This window comes from Cyprinus carpio, chromosome B1 (genome assembly GCF_018340385.1).
Source record: "Cyprinus carpio isolate SPL01 chromosome B1, ASM1834038v1, whole genome shotgun sequence".
NCBI classification, from domain to species: domain Eukaryota; kingdom Metazoa; phylum Chordata; class Actinopteri; order Cypriniformes; family Cyprinidae; genus Cyprinus; species Cyprinus carpio.
Window position 1 is genome coordinate 40,275,118 of NC_056597.1, and position 18,248 is coordinate 40,293,365.

The following is an 18,248-nucleotide window of genomic DNA, read 5'->3' on the forward strand; positions in this document are numbered from 1 at the left end:
ATACACACACACACACACACACACACACACACACACACACACACACACACACACTACTGGTCAAAAGTTTGGGATCAGTAAGACTTGTAATGTTTTTTAAAGACGTCTCTTCTGCTCATCAAGGCTGCATTTATTTGATCAAAAATACAGAAAAAAACTTGCTAAATGTTATAACAATATAAAATAATGGTTTCTATTTTTAATATCCTTTAAAATATAATTTATTTCTGTGATGCAAAGCTGAATTTTTATCAGGCATTACTTCAGTGTCACATGATCTTTAGGAAATCATTCTAATATGCTGATTTATTATTAAAAATTATCAATGTTGACAACAGTTGTGCTACCAAATATTTTTTTGGAAACTGCAATACTTTTTTCAGGATTCTTTGGTGATTAAAAAGTTGAATAGAACAGTATTTATTCAAAATATAAATATTTTCTAACAATATAAATCTTTGCTATAATTTCTTAAAAATTAACACATCCAAACATAATAATTAATCAATCTGTATTTAAAAAAAAAAAAAAAAAAAAAAATTAATTAAAACAAACCCTTTAAAAACATTTTAAATTGTTAGAAAATATTTCTATTTTAAAATAAATGCTCTTTCTTTTTAACTTTTCATTAATCAAAAATCCTGAAAAAAAATTTTTTTTTTTCAGTTTCCATATATATATATATATATATATATATATATATATATATATATATATATATATATATATATATATATATATATATATATATATATATAATATATATATATATATTATCACGTTGTATAAGGTAGTGTATAAATTAATACACTAAACTCCACAGACAAAACGCCCAACATTTCCAGGCAAACAAACAAACGACCGTAATAATTCGAATAAACTCTAAATTATTCGGGTTAAAAGGTATGTGACTGATATAACGGGTGCTATGGTATATCAGTTTCTGTTTGATTAGTGTTAAAGAGTGTTATAAATCAGATTCCAAAAGTGTCCCTTCGCTTTAATGCCAGCGGAACGAAGATTCAGTCAATTGTTTCCAGTCGGGAATATTTCTGGTCGGACCTCTACAGCATGACAAACAAAATTAGAAATAAACATTTGTGAAATTCAAGTTTAAAAAACCTATAGACCCTGCAAAACGCACGTAATATTAAAATTCAAATTAAATATTTAGTGTTACAGCTGCGGCGTCCATACGCCATGCATTCAGAGTGAAGTCGCTGTTTATTTTCACACAGACAGCGGTTTGTTTTGGTTTCATTTCTGCTGAATATCACTGTGTTTAAAGATGGCAGGACTGGAGCTGCTCTTCAACTGCGTAGCAAACTCAATAACATGTTCCCAAGATGCTCTGATTTGTTTTGTACACTGGGAAATAGTGAAAAGTGGCTATAAATGTCTGGGCATTGGAGATGAGGTAAAGCAATGCTGACTTTAACTGTTTATTCGTGATAATCTGTTGCAAAAACTAGCAGGCATGTGTGTTTACTAAAATGTCATACAAAAAGACACTTAAAATGTCTGGTTGTCACTGCATTACATAAAATATCAAGCCAACATACATCTGCAGCAAATGGTTTATTAGTTTGTTTTAGTGCAAGGTATCACAAACATTTGCCTGATTAGAAATGATCGATTTTCCACACAGCCTAAAGATGGAGAGAAGTCGTCAGAACTGCTTCCACCCGCCTGGAGTGAAAGCAAGGAGCTGTACGCACTCAGATACAGATCAAATGATGACAAGTCAAACCTGCTTCTCAAAGCCTTCACAGTGGACTCAACCCTGATCTTCAATCTAATGGTAATACAGTTGAATTACATGCAGTTCGGTCATTACTACCATCACGGAGGACAGATTCATGTCAGACTGAATATTTTTTACACTTTTTTTCCACATCTTTTGCAGGACTCCACAACAGAAAAAGTAACCGATCTCACAGTGAACGTCAGTGAGTATGTTGATAAACCCAATACTTTTGAAAGGTTTGTGAACTTATTTGGTGCAGTTTCATGGTTTTTGCGCTCTCCATCATCAGTGCAAAATGTCTGAAATGCTTTTACACCATTTTACACACCATTTTCTGGCCTGTTTTTGACCCGTTTTCACGTTAATGGGTGTTTATATGTTATATGCAAATTTAGATTTCTTTATTTTAGGTTTCATTTTTAACAACCCAGTCGTGGGTTAGGGGAGAAGAATTAGAAAAATTATATGCACGATGATGCAACATTATTTATATTCATGTAAATACAAATTGTATAAAGGTTTGGAAGTGTTTACATTTTTGAAAGATGTTGATAGTTTTCATTTGCCAGACATGGCTTAAATTGATCAAAAAGCATTTGTAATGTTGCAAATTTCTGTTTCAGATAAATGCAGTATTTTTCAAACTTTATGTTCATCTTCAGTGTTTGAAATCACTTGCATCATGAAATTTTTACAAAAATCATTACTTTTTCCATAGTGTTCTGGACATATTCAAGCTCTCTCTCTCTCTCTCTCCCTCTCTCTAAAAAATGCTCAATGCCTACGTATTTGGGATGGTTTCAATATCATACATGTTCTCTAGCCATCATAAATCATAAGACATAATAAAACCTTCTAAACATGGATAGATCATGAATCAATCAGAAATGTGTACATGCTCTAACATATCCATTTTGCTCTTTCAGTGTGTTTAAGAACACAGACGAGCTGATCACGAAGCTAAAGTCTTCACTGCTGCCCCCTAAAAAAGAAGAGGGTCAAGGAAAGACAGAGAAGAAGCCAAAAAGCCAAAGAGTCTCAAACTTAAGGGACCCTCACAGTGATCCTCTCCTGATCCCATCCAGAGGGCCCCCAAGCAGACAACCACCCAACTGGTGAGCTTTCATCATCTCATTCCTTTATCTCATGCAAATTAATAGATTGATTTCAGGGTGTTAAACTTTTTAAGGGATTTTCTGGGTAATTTTAAGATCCAGTCTGTGGAGATTTTTTGTATAGCGCAGTTGCCCTAACAGCACTTGAGCAGCCAGCTGTTGCTATGGTTACCGCCCGCTAAAAATTTTAACTTCTGTTCGCAAACATCTGTTTGATGGCAGGTGAAAATATGCACACTGAATAATTTGTCATTTCACTTTTGTGGTCGGTACTGTTTAAAAACAGCTAAAAATGAGATAAGGACCTTATTTAGGATAGTCAGTCCCCAGTGTTTATACTTTCATGGTCTGTATGTCCACGATTTAAGAAATGCTGAAGTAAAAAAACAAAAAAATGTACTGTTAGTATGATGAAATAGTCTTTTGATTTCATAGGATTGGATAATTATCTTCATATTGAAACTTCTCTGCATTATTGCCCATCCAGTTTTTCAGTGGCGCTGGTTCCAAGTATTTTTTCCACTTATTTTTTTCCATAGGGATTTTAAAAGAGTTTTGGTAATATAGCGTTATAAGCTATGGACTTTTGGTGTGATTTACTGGCAGTGACTCTGATTGGTGGAATTTTCTGAACACACATCATAGATAATGTAGTTTTTCAACACAAATGCTGCTCTTATCATTAAAAAAAAATAAAAAATAAGTTGAAATAATGCAAAGAAAAGTATATGCCAGTCAACAACCTCAGAGCTCACAGTAGGTCTGTCTTTAATGGTTTATAAGTTATCATTTAAATTTCAGTTTCCCTATAGAGAAAATTAAGTTTTTGTTATTTAATGAAAGAAAAACACATTTAAAGAAAGTGATCTTTATTTATGTTTCTATTTACTTATTTGTTAGATATTTAAAATAAACATTATTAACTTAATATTTGTTTAATTGTTAGATGTTATATGCAATGTGCAGTTATTAAAACTAATGCTTTAATTAAACTAAACTGATCTGAGAACAGCAAACTAGCATGAGAAAACCCCAGAGACTGATTATGCATCATTACAAGTGTAACCATATTCTTAACACACTGTGAACAGAAACTAGATTAAAATAAGTGTTTGTGCTGCTTTGCCTCCATGTTTGTCAAGTTAAGGTTCATCTGTAAATGAAGCTGTTTGTGTGTGAAGGACGTTACGGGCTGCTTTGGGATTTTGAGGGTTTGATTTGTATGTGTGTGTGTGTGTGTGTGTGTGTGTGTGTGTGTGTGTGTGTGTGTGTGTTTGTGTGTGTGTGTGTGTGTTTGTGCTATGTAGGTGTCAGCTCATGTCCTCTTTCTTATTTAATATTTAGCAGCATGAGAGCTCTCACTGCCGCGCTGTGTCTATTATCTGAAGCACTGAGGGTGTTGTGTGTCTGGCGCTGCAGACTGTGGGACTGAGAGACTGGGTGAGAGATGCCCCATGTGGTCAGCATCACTTCCAACAAAAACAGCCAGTTTGGGGGATTTAGGAAAGTCCGGTTGGTTGAAACCCACTCAAACATTTATATATTTACTAGAAAGGAGTCATGAGATATCCAGCCTGCGTTCTGATTCTCTCACCTTCATTTCCTGTTTGTTCTGCATGTCTCTTTCAATAAAAAAAAATAAATAAAAAAATAGAATAACAAGAAAGATGGCAGAAACCCAGAGATGGATTTAGGTGTTTGTCTTCCACTTCCCCTTCCTGGGTTCATGGTGAACCCTATCAGATTCTTCATGATATCAGCGATTTATCGACGCGCTGGTGCTGTGGGCGTGATGTAATTCAGTCAAACATGTTTTGCTGCCAACCACTGTCTGGAGTTCAAGCCAAAGAGCCTGTAGACTTTCAACACTGAGCTGAGTCACACCAGGACACGTACTCAATATGGAGATTCAAAGATTAAGCCAAATAATCATCCGTCCGTCCGTCCGTCCGTCTGTATGTATGTATGTATATAACAAGAACTGTCACAGCATTCAATTAACCAGCCAGCAGAAAAACTAATCAGAAAATACTGAACACAGGACTGCTAAAACTAATTTCAAGAAAAATTAAAAATTACATTTTGAAAATGTTAAATGCAGAAATAAAAAATGTATGGCTTATTTTTAATACAGTGTAACATAACGTTTCTGAAATGTATGTCTTTGTGTGTTGTTTTTTTTTAGGCCTGACCCGTTGGCTCCATTTGCCGCAGGCGGTGCCGATCTGGACCCTTTCGGGTGAGAAATCCCACCAATTATTTGACAAAGCAGTCATCTTTAAATGCATCATGTGTGTTGACCTGTAGATACAGAAAGTATTTTTGGGACCACCCTTATGTAGAATAAAACAGCTGGGGGGAAAAAAATGCTTGGTTTGCCCTCTTTAACAGATATCAAAGAATATTTAAGAACTCAAATGAATAAGTGCACCTTCAAGGAACGACCGTGCTCACTGAATTATTAATTGGTCTTGTTCTTGGTTCTTTCTCCAGGGGAAGAGGATCAGGAGGGATGATTGTCGATCCATTACGTGCCGGGTTTCCTCGCTCAGGATTTGACCCCTCCTCTGGTATTCCTGGAGTCCTTCCTCCCGGCGCCGTGCCCCCTGGTGCCCGCTTTGACCCCTTCGGGCCAGTTGGGCGACACAGGCCTGGGTAAGAGCTTTAAAGGGATCTTTACAGTTTGAGTTCAGATGTAAAACTGCCATTACCTCATTTGACATCATATCCTCACCTCTGATAAATCTGTTTTGCTCTACCTTTCAGGCCAGACCCCGATCACATGCCTCCACCAGGATATGATGACATGTTCATGTAGACGCACTAACATCCCATAGTTCTCGCTGTTCTGCAGTGATATGCACTTTGTGTTTGAATAAACTATGTTGTGGTCAAACATAATTACTTTTAATAATGCTGTTAAATAATTATTATTAAAAATATAACAGTTGGTTTTCATTTTGAAATTGCCAAAAAAAAAAATGTTTTTTTTTTCAGATTTTCTTCCTGTTTGCTCTTTTTTTTTTTTTTTTTTTTTGCTACTGACTCATTCTGTATTGGTCAGTTAAACTGCTTTTATTCTGTCCCATTTCTCCAATGTGATTGATATTTTTGTTATATTAAAGATATTGTTAAAAATAGCTTATACCTGCTAAAACAGTCATATTGGAGTCATTCAGCTTTGCTATTAATTTTCTACCTGACAGATAATAAAACATTTGAAAACAACCAATTTCATTGAATGAGGCACCCCAGCCATATACTATTGTTGTTTTTTCTTCATATTTTTATATAATTAAAATTTTTATAGTTTTCACTTGAAGTCATTGTTTTTAATAATTTAAGTCATTAGATATTTTTATTATTAGTTTTTAAATAAATTAATACTTTTTATTATTAATTTTGATTTATTACTTTTAGTTTATTATATAAATTAAATTTATTTATTAAATTAATTTTGATTTATTCCTATGAGTTTATTTCAGTACTTCAAGTTAAACTAAACTAAAATGATAAATGTTGTCTGGCAACTATATATATATATAATTTATTTATTTAGTTAGTTTTTTTGTTAACATTTATTTTATTTAAAATACAAAAAGTTTTTTTTTTTTATGTTTTTTTTTTTTTTAAATTTTTTTTAATGGTTTTAGTTAAAAATAATAACTGCTTGACCACCCTAGCAACACACCTTGGTGCACTTTTGCATGGTAAGCACCCATCACATTTTCTTCAGAAGAGTAAAAATATAGTTTAAACGTGTCATCTAAAATGTTACAAGTGGTTAGATTTGTGGAAGGGCTTTTCACCTACGAGTAATTGCACTGAACTGTCTCTCCAGTCTTTTTAAAGTATCAGTAGATAAAAGCAAAGCTTCTGCAGATGTTGGCTTCAGTGAGAGGGACACCAGCAGCAGATGTAGTGGAAATCAATGCCTGTAATGGTCACAGTGAGTCATGATGGCCAAATTGTCAGTGTGACTGTCCTCTACTGCCTGAGATAAAGACACTCTCGAGTGTGCTCTAAGCATGACTGCACTAAAAATACTGAGAATTATGTGACAATTTGTTCAGGGGTTTTAGAAGATACAGAACGATAAAGAAAATACTTTTGTGCTTCACATTTAATGTGTACCACAAAGTGCCCAAATACACCAATTTCACTCAGTTGCAGTAAATTTCACAGATAGAGAAACGCTAAGTAACACGTTGAATTAAATGTAAAATTTTGAAGAAGAAAGCCTGAAGTTGTATTTTTTTGTAAAATGTACTCCAATAATGTTTAATTTACAACTTTGAAAAATCATTTTTAACCAATACACAGAATGATCAAAGTTGAGATGAAATTTTTTTTAAATAAGTGACACTTAAGAAATGATACTTAAGTATGCAAATACTATCCCATGCTATTTTTTCTTATGTTCTTCGCCGTTCCATGCACATGAATGAATCGAACGGGTATAGCAACAAAACAATTTATTTCACGCAGTTTGAAAACTGTATTGAAAAAGGTGACACATTTGCCTTGAATATACATGAAGTGGTTACAGACTTAAAATGCACAGCTCACATTGTACACATGCAATTCAAACACCACTGCTCTCTACATTGAAAACAGAGTGATTGGCCCAAAAGTACTGTGGTACTGCATTTAATTTGAATACATAACAGTCTGTTTGGCCCACACAAGTATTATGCACATCATTGAGCCTCTGCAGTGTTAAGAGAACTGCGTGTGTTTTCTAGGAGCTCTTTATAGGCTGACTTCATGATTAACCTTCACAGATTGTACAATGATGATAATTTAGTAACAAAGATGAGCAGCTGCTTTTAATCGGCCCAAATGACTACAAGCGCCATCATTGTGCTCATTTGTCTAGTATACTGTCATACTACACCTGGTATTTCTGCAATATCTGCACATTTTCTGTATGCATGGAATACCCGGGTGACCTACTACATGTTGCAGTACACTATATGATTGAAATGGTTGGTTGCATTTATTTGATCAAAATTACTGTAAAAGCGGTAATATTGTGAAATATTATTAGAATTTAAAATAACTTTTTTCTATTTGACCATGTTTTAAACTGTAGTTTATTCCTATGATCAAAGTTGAATTTTCAGCATCATTACTCCAGTCTTCAGTGTCACATGATCCTTCAGAAAACATTCTAATATGCTGATTTGCTGCTGAAGAAATATTTCCTATTATAATCATCAATGTTTAAAACATTTGTGCTGCTTAATATTTTTGTGGAAATATTTTGTAACATTATAAATATCTTTACTGTCACTTTCGATCAATTTTGCTGAACAAAAGTATCCACAGAGTCCAAACTTTCTCAATACAGTGACTTGCTCGGTTGAGGCTGTCCTTTTGAAAAAGCATTACAACATTTCCTAATGTCTTTAAATGACACTGACATTCATTCAGCTTGTTCATGAGCAATGTGACCAACAGCACAGATTTGGTGTAAGATAAATGCTTAGTGTCCTCAATACTAGATCCTCTGTGCTTACAAGACAATATTTTACACAATTGAAGATGTGAAAGCAATTTACCACTTTCCCTTTTCCTTGTACCTTTACCTCACACCATAACCAACATCTTACAGTTAATACATGTCAGATATGTTTACTATAATTTAATGATGTATCAAAGAAACATTACAACTAGTCCATTTCACTTTAAACAGCACTTAGGTTAGTGATGCATCAAGCAGCATGTGAACGCATCACACTTTATACACCATTAAATATTCAAAGGACAGTATAGAGTATAGTTCAAACAATCTTTAGACTTTCACTGCCATGGTACATTTATTGTGAAAAGAATATTTAATATGTGACATATATTATTGGTATGTGACAATATTCTCTCTCTCTGATATAATGTGCTCTCATTACCCATTGGGTTTAATGTATCAGAGAAAAAAACTCTTACTTTGTGTTTTCTTTTTTAAGATTCAAGCTAATAACATTTATACATGTAAAAAAAAAACCATAATATCCTTTAGTGATCCTTTAACCTAGTGATTCCAAAGGCTCACTTGAAGAACTTGAGCAAGTGCACTTTTGAAAAACTCTATTAATGCAATGTGAATTATGCTTTCCCCAGCAACTTTAGATTTGTTTTGGGAGGGGAGGATATTCTTAAAGCATACAGTAGCATGTATCTGTTGCGTCATTATGAAGACAACAACCTATGAAATGGAAATATATATAATATTTCTCTACTGGTATCTAATGCATATTGCACCATTACAGTAAAACTTCACATTTTTGTTAATTGTTAGAACAAATCTACTAATTTACCATATTGATAGATATTGTAAAATAGATATCTTGTTTAAAACGTTAAGCATTCATATGTCTATTCCCTTGGTTGCGGTACACTGTCTTCTACTCCAAGAACGTGGGTTGATGACAACGAGTAAGTGTGTGACACATATTCAAAACACGAACAGTATACAAATACAAACAAGCTTAAATGTGTTCACGGTGAACATCTGTAATGTCTTAAGGCATATTGCATCCTTGGATAATAATAGCTTGTATATAGGCTATTCCACTCATAATGTCTTTAGTGATGTTATAGGTTATACAGACATTTATTTCAAGTTTTGTAGAGTAGCTGATGGCGGTTTGTTCTGCAGCATGTTGAGTTATTATGACCCTTCACCATTGTGCTTTCATTCAACAGTCTTTTGAGTTTTTAGCTTTTCTTTTTGCACCGTCACATTTTGTGTTTTTGCGTGTTTGCCTTCAACTTGGTTAATATGATGACAGTGCTTGCAAGGCAGCATGGACAGGTTACTGTATATGAAAACATGTCACATTTTACCCCAGAATTGAAAGGAGAAAATAAGAATGCATATTTTGGCACAAAAGAAAATGAAACTTGTTTTATAGGACTAACAAGATTTGCATTGTGACATAAAACTTACATTTTAAAACCAAAGACAGTACAACCATTGCTACTATGATGATGAAATGTACAGTATATATCATAATTTTTCAAAGTATTGTATGACTCATTTTTTTTTGTTGTAAAATGAGAATAAAGATGAAATGTCCTTGACAGGTTTCTTTCTTTTGAGTTCAAACTTTTTTTCGATGATTTCAGCATTGACTGTCTGTTTTTTTATAAATATAAACATTATACTTTTTAAGAAATTTAAGATAAAGATGAAAGTGAAAGAATCTACCACTGACTTTAATTTTTAGTGTTTACCACTGAAAATCTAACCAACAGATGGCAGTATTGCAATATTAGCAATTAGTTTTTTTCTTCCTTTCCCAGGTATAAATATAAAAAGATGCAATTAAAATACATTTGTCAACTGAAGTGATTAATCTGGTCTTTATGTAATCTACTTTTTGTTTTCTCTGTTGATCAATTAATTATAGATTCAATGATTATTATTGTATTTGATTTTTGTTTTTTTTAAGCAAGTTGCTTATCTGCAGCTTGTTTTTTTTTCAAACCAAGTTGCTTTTTGAGAACTGGCAACATAGCAGACAAAAAAATAAAATAAAATAAAAAATATAAAATAAAAAAAAAGTTATGGCAACCGCGGCTCTGATGAGGTGTTTCATTTACAGATTATCAAAGCCAAAAACTTAAACTTAACTAAAACCTTTATTTAAGCTGCCTTGCGAGCACTAATTCTGTTTTGGACTGCAAATCTACAAGTTCTTCAATGTGATTCGGTTGTGCTACGTGTTTAGTGTTCCAGAAGGAACCTGGTTACCGTTCGCAGCGTCGGCGGTGGTGCTCGGTTCACATTCCACAAGCGTCTCCCTCCCATCTCCCTCAGCTAACTGCCTCATCCTCATATTAATGGATCCGTACGATTTCATGGGTCTTCTAGTGAAAGTCGTCCGGCGATACAGTTCCCCTTTGCATATAGACACCATTAATAAAACGGATAAGAGCATTCCTCCAAGAGTGAGCAAACCAAGTCCCGCGATAATACATTTGTCGAGGTGAGAACCGAGTTGTGCGTAGTACATCTCCAGTTTCTCCATCTGCCGCGCTGTCACTTGGTCTGGGTTTACTTTAGCCTCTCTTGGGATCGTGTAGGCAATTACCACTAATATGATTCCACTTACGAGGAAAATAAGTGCAAAAAGGAAGCCGTAGTCCACCGAGTGTCTGCTATACTCGAGCTCAGGTTCGTATTCGGAGCGCGGTGACAACACTTCTCTCTGAATAGGCAGCGGATTCGACTGAGAGTCGATGGACATGAACCCAGGTCCAGATGTTCTGGAGGTAACGTGGATTCTCGTTCCCGGATCCTCATCCTCGAACGACGCGTTTTCGATGCCAGCCGCGGGCCGTGGTCCTGAAGCCTGAGGAGGTTCTCGCCTGCTCCTATCCCCCAGTTCACGGAGCTCCACAGCATTCAGAGTCTCCATCGACACTGACCGCTTTCTCTCATGTTGAATCAAAAGCCTCTTGTTTCACCTTTCAAAAAATAATGTAAAATAATGTTTTGCACCATGAAAGCATACAGTACAATAGATGCCTTTGAAATGTTTATAACACCAATTAACTCAGATCAGTTCAGATCCAATAAACATCACTTTTGTTTTCTCAGGTGTGCATGAATTTTTTTTCCCTAGAAAGTCAGTCTATCACAGAGTGTTAACATATATATTAAGAAATAAAACATGACAGCCTGTAAACAAAAGAACTGTTCTACTGTAAAATTGCTATATGTGGTTTCAGTACTAATCGCCATACAAACTGTGTCCAAAACTCAATCAAGTTATCTTCAGACCAAGACAGAAGTCATCAAATTGGTATTTTTACATCCAAACCAAAAGCCTGTGTAGTAACAACGGAAGTAGGCATTCACATTGCTTATATTTTGACATTCAATTTGGAGCCTCTTTTTCTCTTTGGAAACATGTCAAAGTTGGAAGGTGTGGCACTGTGGTATAATAAAACTTGAGCTTTACAGGTTAGATTCTGCAGAGGCCAATGCAAGAGCGGTCACCATCTACACTGTGCCCTTGAGTGAGGGATATACGCCCAAGAAGCTCCAGGGGATTGTCCCTGCAGTAAGTGTACTGAAAGTGCTTGGCTTGGAAATTTTAATGATCTTACAGGATTTTATGTGTGTTTACATTAAAGGCTGGCTTAACTTTCTAATGGTATCGATCTAGTAGATTCATTAATGTATTAAATAATATCACTGAATTTATTTAACATCCAAACATCCAATTACTGCAAACTATTATAAAAAAAAATTATAAATAATACTTAACATGTTAAGTTATTAAGTTACGGAGGGTAAATTGATCAACAATATGCTCATATATATATAAACTACTGGAGATCCAAAAGTAATGTATCATAAACAATTTAAGTATATAAGACCTAAAAATGTGAAATTTATTCGAGTTTATATTTAAATGGTTTCCACGTCCACCTCCTCCAAATAATAGACTACGTCAAAAAGAAAATAAGAGTGAATTTATTTTCTTTTCTTACACGTCAATTTCAACTTTTATACGTTCAAAATTACAATTTAAAGATCATGAGCCCAAATGTAATCTATCCCAAGCCTCCATCCACGCACATTTTAACATTTCTTGTAATGCCATAACATAAATGAAATGATAAATTCCGATAAGTTACAACAGCATTTGTTTCTTTGTTCAAAATCACGATAGTACAGATTGCTCGTTTTAGCTGAACACGTGCATCTGCAGTTTTGACGGATGAGGACATCTGACATTTCAATAGCTTTTGGGATTAAGCGGTTGTTTTCGTGCCATATTTGTAACGATTATTGATAGATGAGTCCATAACACACGATCAACCATCTGGACGATGTGCAGAGACATCTTTATGCACCTCCGATATGATTTACCAGAGAGTGGCCCGTTTTAACGTTACCTGACTTCACCCAACGCGTAAAAACGCTTTTCATAAGAGCGAAAATAACTAGGCGACGTACCGACTACAGTATTTATCCATGCCAGCTTACATTTGCGCGTTATGTGCGTTTACAGTTTCAGATATGACCTTGTAGCACCTCAAGCGTTTATGTTTTTCTTTGAATATTTAACAACCAGCGTAATTAAAATACAAATGTAGCGCGCGCCTGCTAGCATGTTTTTCGCTCGGTTAATGTTATTGATGAGAGAAGGCGAGTTTACCTTCAGGTGCGATCGCTCCACAGATATCATAGTGGGAAGGAAGACCTTTTCCACGGAGATCTCGAGGAGAGATTTAGCCATGCGCGATAGAAACGCTGTCATTTTAAAGAATTAAACGCGCATGCAACAACACGTCAGATTATTCATCATCAATACCGCAGCCCACTGCTGTCAATGCACACTTAACGTTAGTTATGAAGGTGCACATTTAGTATGCACTAGATCACCTTCAGTGCTGTTTATATGGTGGTATGCGTTGTATTTAATTAAATATTAAAAAATAAAAAAAATGGAATTGATTTTACATGCTGTCAGGGCTTCTGGAAGACTGTTGGTGTTTTTATTCTGTTTGTTAATTTATTAATAAAATTATACAATCACGTGAATTATTAGAATCTACTGAAATCTAGTGCTGGAGTTTAAACATGAGCTGTGTATTATTTATAAATTGGTTCAGACTAAAAGACTGCTGTTTGTTCATCCATCTTTCAAAAAAAAAAAAAAAAATTATATATATATATATATATATATATATATATATATATATATATATATATATATATATATATATATATATTTTGCACTGCTTTTTCCCATTGTACCTTGACATTGATGTTACTAAGAGTGTGCCATAGGGAGATAAAATCCTTCATCTGTTATCCTGTTATATTAATAATAATATTTCAGTTGTATAAAAGTAGCCTATTACATTTCTTAAAGCTTTTCTAATTAGTGCCCATCAGTTTGAATGGTGTGGGAAAAACAAACAGATGTTTTATAAGCACTAAAAACCAGATCAAGGGCATACATGTCAGTATATATGGGTATATATGGCAGCAAAACACGATTAGATAAACTATGCATTATTACCAAAGATACACACTTTTCTTTCTTTCAAACTTGCAAATACATTAAGCATAACTACATTAATGACAAATACCGTTTCAGTTAAGTAAGCTAAATGGGTGTGGTGGGCAGGGTGATATAAAATGTAACATGGACATTTTTGGTCGTGTAGCCACGGTTAAACAGAACTAACAGTTTACACATAAATGTAAACAACACAGTACTTACATGTCATGCATACAATCCAATACCAGTACCATGAAACCAATACAATACTTTGATGAAAGGCAATGCATATATGCAATAAACAAATTGAGAAATAAATGTATGACTAAACATGAATCTTTGATCATTTACATCTTTCACAAATTAACGGTACATGAATTTTAATCAGGCATCTGCGGGACACGCGCCGTCGGTTGGGTCCTCAGAGTTCCACAAATCTACGCAATCACCTGAAGAACTCAATGGCGACGGTTTATATGAGAGATCAGGATTGAATTTAAAGAATGGCAGGTCTGAACGTGATTATTTCTGTCTTTTTGAGCTTTAAAGCTCGCTTATTTGTGACTGCCACGATCATATATTTTCATACATGTGATCGGACGGTCTAAATAGGGAAATTCAGCATAAATTTAAAATGTTTAGGGGTGTGCAGAGTACTTTAAAAAATCAAACCACAATCAGAAATATTGAAAATGTTCTTAATTATTCAAACCACAATCAGAAATATTGAAAATGTTCTTAATTACTGAAGTTATTTCTCATTTGTAGTTTATTCTCGGTCATTTGTGTAAACAGTGTACGCAGTGTAAGTCTAAATGGGGAAACTTTATTTTCCTTAAAACGACGAAAACTATTAAATACAAAAAAATATACACTTTTACTTCCAGATACTAAGTTTCTTTATTTATATATGTTACGTCCAGAGACGAAGTCTTTATTAATTTATACTTTCTTTAATGTGTTCTTTTTTTTCTTTCGTTGTTTCTTCTTGACTCCTCCTACTCAATCTGCCTGGCAGGTAGTTGATTGCTCCCAGCTGTAACTGCTTACCAATTAAGAGTGAGCCAGCATAAAAGCAGCGTTCCAGCTACCAGACTGGGAGAAAACTGTTCGCCCAAGAGCTTTCTCCAGAGCGTTGGTCTTTGTCCTGCCCAGCCTGTTGCTGCAGTTACAACTGGTGGTGGTTGAGCTGTTTAGTGTTCTACTTTGGTATTGTAGTATTTTCGTTTATTTGTTTATTGTGATATTCTCCAACCCTTACTTCTGTTGTTTTAGTTAAAGAGATTTATATTCTTCTGTACTTTTTAGTTTGTTACTTGGTTTACAGCTGCTATTATTAATGTCCCTCTTAGCAGCTACTTTAAGGTTTGCCTATTTGCGTTTTTGCTTAGTAGTTCTATTTTGGAAGCTGTAGGGAGGTGGGTGCCATTTTTGTTTAACCCTGTTTTCTCCTGTTTTGGGGCCAGGAAGGGAGTTAGGGTACAATCCTGTTATTTTCTTTTCTTTTCTTTGTTAGTTTAGTTAGAGGTAAACTACTCCAGTTAGATTATATTTTTGTTTATTATTTTGGCCTTATCCTCTCCTGAAGCTATTGCTTCCTGTGTTTTTTCCTTTTTGTATTTGTTCCACGAGCTGTAAAATAAAATCTTTTTCTCGACAACTTGTTGCTTGTGGTGCTGTGGCAGGACTCAGATTAACGCTCTTTTAAATATTTTACTTTTGTTGCGTCCACATGTACCCCTAGACTTATGTGGGACGTAACAATTGGGGGCTCGTCCATTCATTCAATTATTTCGTGGAACATATTAGTTTATTTCTCTTAACTTAAATTTTTGTTAGTAGGTGTTGTAAGTTTTTCAGCAGCTTCGAACTTGTGCGGGTGAGGAAGTGTACACGTTATAATTTGAATAATGGAATTTGATTTGGTTAAGTTTACTTTGTCTCCGACGGTGGAAGAGTTTGACAGGTGTAGGAAAAAAGATCTAATTGTGATTGCAGAGTTTTTTAATATTCCTGTCAGCAAGGAGGCAAAGAAACAATGCATCAAAGATGAGTTGTACCGAAAGCTTGTTCAAGCAGGTATTTTGCCAGCAGATTCTAAAGTGGGTGGGGAAACTGCGTCGGAAGAGTCTATTTCTTTTCATAGTAAAGGTGGCGATTCGAGTTCTGATCCTTTGCTTGTGCTTCGTTTAAAAGAATTAGAGCTTGAACTCAAGAAGCAGGAGCATGAGACTCAGCTGTTAAAGTTGAAAGCTGTGGAAATTGAAGCGGATCGAGATATTAAGCTTCGAAAGTTGGATCTCGAAGCTCAGGCTCTTCATAGTAGGCCGGTTCCATTACCTAGGACTCCTCCTCCCTCATCCAGTGTTTCTGCATCGGTCGAAACAGATTTTGATGTGAGTAGGTACGTGAGGTTGGTCCCTCCCTTTCGTGAAGGTGAAGTGGATGCATACTTTGTAGCATTTGAGCGTATTGCCACAAAATTGAACTGGCCAAAGGATTTGTGGGCTCTTTTGGTGCAGAGCAATATTGCTGGCAAAGCTCAAGAGGCATGTGCGGCATTGCCAGTTGAGAGTTCGTTAGATTATGATGCTGTTAAATCTGCTGTGCTCCGTGCCTATGAATTAGTCCCTGAAGCATATAGGCAGAAGTTTAGGCTGTGTTCGAAGCTGCCTAATCAAACTTTTACTGAGTTCGCAAGAGTAAAGCGGGTACTGTTTGAAAAGTGGTGCTTTGCAAGCAGGGTCGCGGCTTTTGAAGAACTTCAGGAACTTTTGTTGCTGGAGGATTTCAAGAGTTGTGTTCCTGAGGGCGTCGTAGTTCATATAAATGAACAAAAAGTGAGTAAACTTGCTGAGGCGGCAGTTTTGGCAGACGAGTATGTGCTTACACACAGAACTGTTTTTCCGTCTATGCGTTCTGTTAAAACTTTCTCCTCCGAGGAATTTGTCAGTGGCTAATCCTGTTAAACCAATTTCGCAAGGCTCTAAGAAAATCGAAGATAAGCGGGTATGTTTTTACTGTCTTGACCCAGGGCATCTTATTTCAAACTGCAAAGCCTGGAAACAGAAAAACTCTGCTAAATCTAAGAACGTAGCATTCATCAATGCTGTTCCTGAGAGTGCTGTAAGTTTACAATTTGGCCCGAGTACTTTCAGTCCATTTGTAATGAGGAGCTTGGTAGCTCTCTCTGAAGATTCTGACTATAGGCCAATCCTGATGCTTAGAGATACAGGAGCAGCGCAGTCCTTAATATTAGACAACGTGCTTCCATTCTCTGCTGACTCGTACACTGGTTCTAATGTACTGGTCCGTGGGATTGAATTGGGCTGCATCTCACTTCCGCTGCATAGCATGTATTTAAAGTCTGATCTTGTTTCTGGTTACGTGAACATTGGCGTGCGAGCACAACTGCCTGTCGAAGGGGTAAGCATGATTTTAGGAAATGATTTAGCAGGTGGCAAAGTCTTTCCTTCTCCAATTGTGTCTGAAGATCCAGATTGGTCTGCTCAAAACGGCCTAATGCAGTGTTCTGCTACTTTTCCGGCATGCGCCATAACTCGTGCTCAATCGCAGAAGTTTGAAAATGTGATCGACCTCTCTGATTCTTTTCTGTCTTCCCCCCAGACTGTAGAGAGTGAGCTCTATATCAGTCCTGTTTCGTCGGAATCAAGTGGCAGGAGTAGTGAGGGTAAACTCCCTTTAAAAGTGAATAGAACCCAGTTAGCTACTGAACAACGTTCTGATCCGTCACTTGCTACATGTATTGGTGGTATAGTGGACAAGGCTTTGATCCCTCAGATAACAGTGGGTTATTTTTGGGATGATGATATTCTCATGCGTTGGTGGAGACCACGTGCCACAGATGCAGAATTTTTGACTGTGTTCCAAATTGTGTTACCTGAGGCATACCGTAATCAGATTTTGAAATTGGCCCATGAACACGTGTGTTCAGGACACTTAGGTGTCACAAAGACCTATCATCTAATTGCCAAACATTTTTTTTGGCCGGGCATGAAAACCGCTGTGTCTAGGTTTGTACGCTCATGTCATGTCTGTCAGTTAGGTGGAAAGCCCAATCAAACAATTCCACTTGCTCCACTACAGCCCATCCCAGTTTTTGGAGAACCGTTTGAGAGGCTCATTATTGACTGCGTAGGCCCATTGCCTAAAGCTAAAACTGGACACCGATACCTTTTAACGATTATGTGTGCTAGTACTCGTTACCCCGAAGCTGTTCCTCTGCGAACTATCCAAGCTAAAACAGTAGCCCGTGAGCTCATTCAGTTCTGTTCAGTTTTTGGCTTGCCGAGAGTCATCCAAAGTGACCAGGGGTCCAATTTCACCTCTAAATTATTT

The 18,248-nt window shown here is 35.8% G+C and overlaps 2 protein-coding genes across 3 annotated transcripts; one reads left to right on the top strand and one right to left on the bottom strand.

Annotated features, from left to right (window-relative positions):
• The first annotated feature begins 1,042 nt into the window (after positions 1 to 1,042).
• On the top strand, positions 1,043 to 6,094 carry LOC109085046 (proteasome inhibitor PI31 subunit). Its single transcript, XM_042717459.1, has 7 exons — positions 1,043 to 1,417; positions 1,649 to 1,801; positions 1,907 to 1,983; positions 2,674 to 2,862; positions 5,048 to 5,101; positions 5,356 to 5,517; positions 5,629 to 6,094. Exons 1-7 carry the CDS (start codon positions 1,289 to 1,291, stop codon positions 5,678 to 5,680), a joined length of 816 nt encoding a protein of 271 aa, XP_042573393.1. The 5' UTR covers positions 1,043 to 1,288; the 3' UTR covers positions 5,681 to 6,094.
• Positions 6,095 to 8,063: 1,969 nt separating this feature from the next.
• LOC109085044 (transmembrane protein 74B-like) lies at positions 8,064 to 14,278 on the bottom strand. 2 transcript variants are annotated; one of them, XM_019099684.2, is made up of 2 exons: positions 14,112 to 14,278; positions 8,064 to 11,334 (listed from the first exon to the last, which is right to left on the bottom strand). In XM_019099684.2, exon 2 carries the CDS (start codon positions 11,283 to 11,285, stop codon positions 10,584 to 10,586), a length of 702 nt encoding a protein of 233 aa, XP_018955229.1. In that variant the 5' UTR covers positions 11,286 to 11,334; positions 14,112 to 14,278; the 3' UTR covers positions 8,064 to 10,583. The 2 variants fall into 2 exon arrangements, with proteins under 2 accessions (XP_018955229.1, XP_018955228.1); XM_019099683.2 differs by lacking the exon at positions 14,112 to 14,278 and adding an exon at positions 13,038 to 13,228.
• Between the last annotated feature and the right edge of the window lie 3,970 nt (positions 14,279 to 18,248).

Coding starts and splice junctions, on each gene's coding strand:
- LOC109085044 (XM_019099684.2), bottom strand. CDS start 11,285: ATGGAGACTCTGAATGCTGTGGAGCTCCGTGAACTGGGGGATAGGAGC.
- LOC109085046 (XM_042717459.1), top strand. CDS start 1,289: ATGGCAGGACTGGAGCTGCTCTTCAACTGCGTAGCAAACTCAATAACA. Junction 2,863..5,047: donor AGCAGACAACCACCCAACTG/GTGAGCTTTCAT, acceptor GTTTTTTTTTAG/GCCTGACCCGTTGGCTCCAT. Junction 5,518..5,628: donor GTTGGGCGACACAGGCCTGG/GTAAGAGCTTTA, acceptor TCTACCTTTCAG/GCCAGACCCCGATCACATGC.